At 43.0% G+C, this 9,390-nt stretch overlaps 1 protein-coding gene across 1 annotated transcript; it reads left to right on the top strand.

The window, feature by feature from the left end:
• Positions 1–274: 274 nt before the first annotated feature.
• Positions 275–9,006, top strand: btg1 (B-cell translocation gene 1, anti-proliferative). Its single transcript, XM_085375763.1, has 2 exons — positions 275–743; positions 4,412–9,006. Exons 1-2 carry the CDS (start codon positions 599–601, stop codon positions 4,813–4,815), a joined length of 549 nt encoding a protein of 182 aa, XP_085231889.1. The 5' UTR covers positions 275–598; the 3' UTR covers positions 4,816–9,006.
• The last annotated feature ends 384 nt before the right edge of the window (positions 9,007–9,390 follow it).

Genomic DNA, 9,390 nt, shown 5'->3' with positions numbered 1-9,390 from the left:
TCACGTCCTCGAGCAGGATTGTGTGATTTTGGATTGTTTTTCGTCGTTTGTGCTTTTGTTTCCCCTTTTTCCCTCCCCCCCCGACTTCCCGAATTTCCAACAGGGACTGAACGCACCACGATTTCACGCCGTGTACCTCTATTTTCAGAACGGTGACGTGAAGGCTCATACACTCCTCCTATATGTGGCTCGTCAGGCCGTGGCAGGCCCTGGGATTGGTGAGATGTAGTTGCTGTAGCAGCTTATGACGGAGCTGTGAGGAGGAGGGTGGGAGCTGTATAAAGGCACACTCACAGGCTCCGGGACCTTCACTCTGGAGGAAGAAAGCGAGTTTTTGGGTTGGTTAACGTTTCACCAAGGGACCTCCAACCCCTGTATTTACCAACAACAGGCGTCTATTTCCCAACACTGTACCGTCCTAGCACACGGACTCTCTAGTGAGAAATCCCCTCTACCTCGACTAATAAATGCCAAGAGAAACAACCCAAGCGCCCAGAGATAAGGATCGCTGCTCCGAATTTGACAGAAAGACTGCACAGTCGGACAAACAGAGGGAAAAACAACAAAAGCGCACGCATCGTCGCCGTTGCCTTTCTCAATGCATACCCTTTGTGCCCGGGGAACGATGAAACCAGAGATTAACGCCGCCGTCGGATTTCTGTCGAGATTTCTGAGGGTAAAAGGACACGTAAACGATCGACAGGTCCAAACGTTCAGCCAAAGCTTACAGGACATTTTGGCAGGTAAGGAAACACGCAACAACAAAAAAATCCACTTCCGTTCACAAAATCCCTTTTAGACTTCTAATATACCATTCCACACATCGACTTCGGGGTTTGTTTCACGGATCGGTGGTTAACTTTGAGTTCTAATAGATTTGAGAATGATTCAGAAGAAGCCTTTCTTTGTTCTCCTAAGTATCACTTTCAGCGCTACCATAGCGCACCGCTAATTGCGCACATCGGAGAGAGGAAAACGCACTGGATGATCCAAGGCGATTTGTCGCCAGTTTTCGTCGACGCAAATGAATATTTCGAAGTAAAAATAATGTTGAAAATACGAATTGGTTAAAGTTTAATGTATGTGCTGTTTTTAGCTTGAAGGGTGGGGGCGGGGAGAGAGAGAGGGACGCTCGACTGGCTCGAACAAGGAAGTGCGCCTCTGAGTCGCCCGATAGTGCACACAGAGAATAGAGCAAAAACATCCCCCAGTGAGACGACACAGGATTACGTAATGCTAAGAACGAACTGATTTAATAATAATGAAAGACTGTCAGTGTTAAGACCACACTTTATTAGCTGTTTGGCACTGCGCACACGACCTTTTGATGTGTAGCACCCTTAATTTGCCTTTGTTTATCTGCTTTGTGTTAAATTTGGAAGGTTGTTGATTTGCTCCACAACATATGTCACTCTTTTTGGTATTACCATGCGGTTAAAAGATGAGGTCATATTTCACCACGTCTCACATTTATTTCATTAGGGTTCCCACAGTCCACTTAACATGTGTATGTAAGGAATGGAGAGTAGACAAGGGAGAAAACAATGCTTTTACTTTTCAGGAAATGAAGCCTTAGTTGTACACCCAGGCTTAGTTTGACTATTACTGGGTTTTATAGCAGATGTTGCAGAACAGTACAGCTCAGGGATTGTCTCATTTTTTGCTGTAAACGCATTCCTCTCTCAGGGCTCTTAAAGCTCCTATACATCTGTCTAATTCCATCCACATGCAACAGCAGATGACCTACATTTTCCTATATAAGAGTCTCTCACAAAAATAGCTCTTAAACTGCTAAATGGTTGCAAGATCCTGTCCATATGGAGCAAGTTAGGCTATTTATTTCTATTTAGAATAGATTACAAAGATTTCCATCTTTCAATCATGACCAAAAAGTCACCATTTGGACCTGCTGATATCTGAAAATGGTTCTAGGGGGTTTTATTTATCAATCACACAGTTGGAGGGATGAACAGTATGGTATAGTGTGTGGAAATATAAAAACCCATTTGCACAAAATGCCAGTGAGCAGTCAATTCAGGGGGGTTGGCGTATGTAAACAGACAAAAGTTGGAGTCTGCTGTGAGGCCTTTGTGGGGGGAGGGGAGATGTTTTGGTGGGCGCCTAGAGGCAGACGTTGAAGACGGAAAGGCAAAATGGAGGGGAAATCTACTGGAACAGCCTATATTTAGTGATCGCAAACATCAATTAGAACAAATAGTGTAAATTATAAGCTTTGTATAGCTGCAAGTGCAACACTCATTAGCTTTATTTTCTAAAAGAAAAATAAATTGGCTCCACCGTGTCCAGGTTTGTTTTTGTTTTTTTGTTTTCTTGGATGAGGGAAATATGTGAAAACAAAAGAGAGTGTGTGGTAGTACCCCGTGGGCCTTGCCACTGCTAAAATAGGGCAGCCGGAGCTCTTTTGTGCTTTGAATCCTCACAGTTACTGTTGTGTCTGCATGCTGAAAAGCAGAGTTCCTCGCTTCTCCTGTTTGTGCTGCGCAAAGGGAAGTGAGGAAATGAGTCCCAAAGGCCAGATTGCAACCACAGAGATTGTGTAATTGTAGAAGGCAAGGTTCTTGGTTTGTCTAAAAAGTAACAGACAAGGTTCTCAAATGGAAATTACCCAACGGTCCAAAACGGAGCCATGGTCAAGGTCAGCTACAATGAGTAAACAACCCTCTTTGGTTAAACTCTTTAGGTTAAGCGCACACTCGTCTGCTTACTTTTTCACCCCCCCACCCCCACCCCTCTCTCTCTCTCCACCTCCTCCTCCCATCTGCCCTCGTTTTTAAGAATAGGCCATGCTGAGCTGATCATTTCCCAGCTGCTCTGGGGTAGGTAGCTGCCTTTGTGGTTCTGTCTGAGGCTGAAAGCTCATCAAGCCTCTTGTGCTCTTTCACGAGTGCCAGCCCCTCTATTAGCTCGGCAGTATACAGACTCCTGCGATAAGGCACAGGAGGAGGGTGGGGAGGAAGGGAGGGGTTGTTATTATCCTGGTGGGTGCATACAGGTGGCCTCCGGGCCCTAGACTGAATGCTGACCCACTTCCTTTAGCCTGTTTTTCATTGGCTACAATGAAGTTACCATCAATGGGAATTCAATATGGATGAGCCCTGTCAGGGTAAATGGTGGGTAGGTGTGTATCATAAAGTGAGAGGTTGGTAAATAAAACGCTTGGAACAAAAGGGATTTGAAAATGTCCTGCTATCATAGGAGAGAGATGACAGGCTTTTCTATGATTTAAAAGTGAAGTTACCAGAAAAATATGGGCCACGTTTAACATTTACACAAACTCAACTCAAACACTTAACTGTCTGATTGGCTACTCATTGCGCAGTAATATGACCCATACCGAGAGTAGCGCCACTGTGAATCACTAGTTTCAGCGCACATCTGAAACTTCCACATAGACAGACAGATTTAAAAAAATAAAAAAAATGGGAACCCTTTCCCTTTAAGAGGCGGAGCTGCCCCAGATGGCTGGCTGGGACACTTTTGGTGTTTTTGTTCAGCCAGTCATGGGAGACTCTGTGACACTGAGGAAGGCCAGTAGAAGGATTGTGCAATTCAGTGGCAGCCTTTTTTGTCACGTAGGCCTGTTTATGGCTGCTTATGAGGCCTGTAACAGGTGATAGTGTTTTTCCTTTCTTTTTGCTGGAGCGTTCAATAACTCTGTATTTCTGTGCATCTAGGTACACTTTGTGAATTGGATCCTCTCTAGGCTAAATGGGACATTTGTAGGAACACCTACAGAAACATTCTGTAGTTCCCTAAGAATAAACGCACTTATCAACTGTATTAAATCATTTTTATTTTTCTGCAGAAAAAGATCTGTCTAAACCAGTAACGGGTTTCAGCAAATGCTTTTTGCATAGTAATGCATTGGACTTACTTTGACAGCACCAGTTGCATCTCATTTATAAACATTTTAGTTGCCTCCTGGCTTAAACGCATAGCACAAGATTAAGATATACTATTCTTAATTAAGTGTTTCTGTTCTCATTTATAATACGGAGAGCCAACAAAAAGTGCTGAACATAATGTTTTGTTTAATATTAGGTTTGATCAAGACTTGGAGAATATTAAGCATATCATATATCATCAAATTGCTTTGTTGTTTTCATTTTATGATGCCCCTTTTTAGATTAGATGTTTTTACAGTCTTATTAAATCATCTGGGCTTATCTGACACAAAGTACAGTCTGTCTGCTTTCTCTTTAACCTTCGGTAAACCTCCAGTTTATTGCAGATCTCTGGCTCCTGTATTATCTTACATTACTACGCCTTTGTTTTTTTCCTTCTTTGCTTATGACATGATCTTGCCGTCTTGACGTGTTAGTAACAAGTGTCTGCTTTTTTTTGTCAGAGCTAAACATTTTCTCCACCTTGTCTCTTTGTTTCCCTGCAGAGCAATATAAGCACCACTGGTTTCCAGACAGGCCCTGCAAGGGCTCAGGTTACCGCTGCATTCGCATCAACCACAAGATGGACCCCCTGGTGTGGCAGGCAGGCCAGCGCATCGGTCTGACCATCCAGCAACTCTACCTGCTGCTGCCCAGTGAGCTCACGCTCTGGGTGGACCCCTTCGAGGTTTCCTACCGCATTGGCGAAGATGGATCCATCTGCGTCCTGTATGAGTCGCAGCCTGGCCCGGGAGGAATGCCAGCGACAGCCACCACCAGCTCCCCCTCAGGAAACAGTGGGGCAGTGAACCCTATGGTGGACAGTCACATCAGCTGCAAGGAGGAACTGATGGTGCTGGGAAGAACCAGTCCCTCCAAAGGCTACAATATGATGACTGTGTCTAGTTAAAGCGGCACATAGTCACCCAGGCCTACTATTGTTCAGGGTCACGCCATGGCTGGTCATTTGGCTAGACCAGGGTGAGCCTTTTTAAAGCTAAGAATATGAAATGAAATAGTGAAAGAATGGAAAAAAGAAAAAACAAAAGAAAAAACAAAAACAAACAAAAAAAGAAAACAGAGGATGTGGCCTATCGTCCAGGTGATGGAAACCTTGTAGGTTTGCTATTTTCTACCCTCTCTCCCCATTATCATCTGTTCTGTTGTGTCATTGGATGAGCTGGGCACTCCATTTTTTAGGAGAGGCTTTGTGGAAATGGAACTGTTGGGGCAGCTAAACTAACAAACCAACCAACCAGGAACACCCATGGAAACTGGCTCCACCTACCCCTGCACTCTCAACTGTAAACGCCGGTGATCGGCTCTGTGTCCGAGGGGGCTATCAGCATTGACTTTGCACTTATTTGTGGTTACTATGGGTACATGTTCAACACACCACTGCAGAAACAGCAGTCCAAATTACATGGATACTTTTTTTCTTCGTTAAGAACTACCCCCGAATCAGAAAATTCAAAACTCTTTTTTTTTTTTTTTTTTTTTTTTTTTTTCCCCAGTTTGCTGTTTTTCATTTATTTTGCTTCCTGGGTGGGGAGGAAATTGAGGTTCAGACTGTGCCCAGTGAAATCCAAGCTCAAGGTAAAGAAACTCCCAATGAGAGCATCTCTATTTTCTATAAAAACCCTTTTTTGGACCACAGGGAATATATTTTCTTTATCTTTTAGCCATTGGATAAAAAAAACAAAAACAAAAGGGGCTTACGGTCTTAACTTCTCTTCCTCCCCCTTCTCCTCGCGACAAGTTTAAAGAAACCATTCATCCCAACCTTCTCTCCGGCCTGTATGTAAGTGCAAGTGGAATGTGTTGTGACACCTGTTACCTATGGATACCAGCGTGTCCCGTTACACCATCGCCCTCCTGTCACCCATGTTTGTGTTGCTTTCTGAGGGAAGGGAAGTCGATCCATTGTTCCCTCTAGGTAATGAATGTTGTTGAAATTCACAATCAAGTCCCTGTGTTGTTTAATTTAGCCCCCTTTCTCCTTCAACATTTGTCTTGCATTACCAAAACTCAATGTGTAGCATGGGGGTGGGGGGGTCTTTTTAGCCAAATTTTGGTCTTGTGGCCCAGTTAGAATTAACATTGAATGCACTTTGACGTGAGATTGTGTGGGATGTGCACCTTTTGGAGAAAATCGCTTGCATTCCATCCATTCAAATGTCATCTTTTCTCACCGTTCTTACTGCCCTGCCCAATTTTAGCCGTTTGATGATACTGTAGCTCCCAATGTCGCCGTGGACTGATGTCTGGCCACGTGGGGAGTGTGCAACAATGGATTTCAAAACCTTTTAACACTGTATTTGTGAACATTTCAGAGCTGTTATTTTTTTTTTTTAATATAAGTGGAGAGTATTCTGGGTGGTATGTTAAAAACATTCTGTTATCCATTCATATGGCACTGTTGATTCTGGCACGATGCAAAGCTACCCCAACCCTCCCTCCCTACACACCACCTCTGACATGCACAGATGGTGATTTATGTTGCTGATTTAAAAAAGAAAAAAAAAAAAAGAATTGCCTGAAAGGTCTGACCTTAGTGATGACTTTGTGACACTTTGGCCAAAGGGAGGTCTGGAGCATCAAGTGTTCAGAGTTTAACTTTAACTTGAATTGGGGAAAAAAAAGTTAAAAAAAAAAAAAAAAAAAAATCGGGCCTTATCAAACTTCTATTTCCATTAATTGTTTCAAAGGTCTTGTAAAAGAGAGATAATTATTTTTAATTTTTTTTTTTGGAGGGGGGATTGGAGGTCCACTGCCTTATGGAGACCTCATTGTCAAGTATTTTGAGCCATTTGTGATGTTAACTAATGCCAGGCTTACGAGAGCCGACCTGGAGCATTGTGCTGCCTGGGCCCTCGCCGGAGGTGTCCCCTTTCCAGCCTGGCAGCTTCAACTGCCCCCACCCGTCCTGGTGTCAGGGTTAGAGTGCCTCAAGTACCACATATCATCCCCCTTAAGCTCAGACCTCCTGTTTAGCCAAGAGCAGGCCAGCATGCTGCTAGCTGACCCCCTGTGGATGCAGGTAGACTTAATGTGACACATATCATCATCCACCACCGTAGGGAGCTGGGTAAGGAAGGCAGGTGTGGGGAGCTGGTGTGAGAGAGGTGGGGGCCAGGGCCGGACTCTTTTGTCCAGGGCAGCTAAAATCCCTCCAGCCCCCTCCCTCTCAGACATGTTCAACATCCCCCACCCTGACCAGAACCCTTCGACCCTCCCTCAGCAGTGATGGATAACCAGCACACGCGCTTGGCGTGCTCAAGCTGCACTTAAGGGGGTGGGCTAGTGGGAGACAAGGAAACATGGATCAAAGATGAAGAATTGAGGGTACTAAGGCCATTGTTTTTTTGTTTTCATCTCACTGGATCGCGCTGCACTTAATTACTGAGTTTGCGTAGCAACTTTGTTTACATGCATATGAAAGGATGTTGTGGCTGTCTGGTGTACCCCCACTCCACTCCCGGTTCTGGGGTTGAATGGGTAACAGGATGATGGAACAGATGCTAGAACGGCTACGGGTGTTGCTCAGGCCTTAGCCACTGGCCAAATCTGTCACGGCAGGCTGGTTCGCCGCTCATCACCAGACCTATGGGTGTTTAAGCTCCCCTAAGCTCGAGAGGATCATGGGTAATATAGCTATAGCCTTTGACGCACTGCAACCCCCATAACCCCCCTGCACCCTGTTCTCTGCTGATACTCCCTTCAGCAATCTGTGAAAAGCAGTTATTCCATGTTGGGCAGATGGAGGAGAGCTTGCTGGGCTGAGAGCCCAGCGCTTTGGTTTCCATGGTGGACACCAGTTTTAAAATCATGTTGCTCCATTAAAGCTTTTTAATGTCACGTGAGATGTTTTGAGATTGGTCTATATTTCAGACTAGAGATGATCATCTCGTCTCACTGCTTTTGATGTATTTTATGGTCACACTGCTAGATTTTCCTCATCTTTCCACTCATATCCATTTTGCCCTCTTCATCCTTTTTTTTTTTTTTTTTTTTTAAAAGAGGATTTTTAGTCTGGTGATCTAACCCAGTTTTTAACAGAATTTAATTCTTCTGGGGCTTCGAAAAATGAAAACAGAAAAAAACCCAAATTCCCCTTGGACACCTTTTCGACTTTGCTACTACCACCTGAAATGGTTTAAAGTCCTCAGTTGATGTTAACTATTTCAATGGCATCCATTCAGCTTGTGCGCACGTAGATTACAAAAATTGTTGTGAGAGTGCTTTGAGTAGTCAGAGGTAAAATAGCACATAAATGCACTAAATGTTGAAGTTGTGCGACATTTTTTTGAGACGCGAGGAGTCTCTCCTGGAATGTATTGCCAAACTCAGGCCTCAGACATTCAATAAATAACTCTTATGGAAACGTTGTGCATGTTAAGATATGAAACAGGAAGGGAACAGCAGTTTCGTTGTTGTTGTTGTCAATACTGTCATCGATTAGTTGAATTATTGCCACTTTCACATTTGAGGTGTTTTACATATTGTAGAATGTATTGTAACTGTACAACAAATGGTAGAGTACATAACATTACACATGGGAAGTGCCAATAATTTCTATGCTGAGGTGTTTTGTTTCCTTTTTGTTTTTCAGACGTATTACTTTTTTGTATTTCATCTTTTAACATGGATAATGCTTTTTCGTAAGTGAAGCCATTTGTGATGGGAGTGTTGGCAAGGACCAAAGTTGTTCTGGTAAAATTATTAGTTTCCATGATCTGTGACTGTAGACGTATCCTTTGTTGTTGTTTTTTGTTTGTTTTTTTTTCTTTTCTTTGTTTTCTTTTTTCTTTTTTTTTCCCGTTCATTCTTTTCTGTTTTTTTTTCCCTTTTTTTTTTCTTCTATTTACGTATAAAACTAGAAAATAAACAAAAAAATCTGAGCTTACCCAAGAAGAAAAGCTGTATCTTGTGATTTCATGTCAGTACATCTTTATCGTGTTCAGTTTATTTTTCCTTGGGTATGTTGTGATGAACTGCTGTAAATTTGTACAGTTCATGTAAATTGATTGTGCGGAAGTTGTACAGATTTCTATATTTTGGAAGAAAAGTTTTTTTTTTTTTTTCTCTGTAATAAAAGATTTCCTATCTTGGCATCATAATTCCCTTTGAATTGTGTCATCATTTACTTCTGTACTCACTTTACATTTCAAAATGGGGACAGGGGTGGGGAAGACATTAATACAGACGTTAATCAATAAAATAAAAGCTTCTACGTGACTGAATGAAGCAGGAGCAATATAAACTAAGCCCTGATGCCGTGCCGTCGCTCAAGCCAGATTGGTAGTTGACCTACAATGCTTTAAAGACTGAGCCATCTGTACCAAGAGGCCTGGAAAGAAGAGATCAAGTCAGCAATTCTCTTGCCTCACTAACGGTTCTGTCTCGGGACAGTGAGCTGCACTTTGTATAAAGAGATTTCAGCTCACTGATTTTAAAAACATGAAAAGCCACTATGTGACTTTAA

The sequence above is a fragment of the Diplotaxodon limnothrissa genome, linkage group LG17 (genome assembly GCF_057381915.1).
Source record: "Diplotaxodon limnothrissa isolate DT_005_m linkage group LG17, D_limnothrissa_male_GT1.1, whole genome shotgun sequence".
Classification (NCBI taxonomy): Eukaryota; Metazoa; Chordata; class Actinopteri; order Cichliformes; family Cichlidae; genus Diplotaxodon; species Diplotaxodon limnothrissa.
This window is presented reverse-complemented; position numbering and strand designations above follow the sequence as displayed.

Coding starts and splice junctions, on each gene's coding strand:
- btg1 (XM_085375763.1), top strand. CDS start 599: ATGCATACCCTTTGTGCCCGGGGAACGATGAAACCAGAGATTAACGCC. Junction 744..4,411: donor CTTACAGGACATTTTGGCAG/GTAAGGAAACAC, acceptor GTTTCCCTGCAG/AGCAATATAAGCACCACTGG.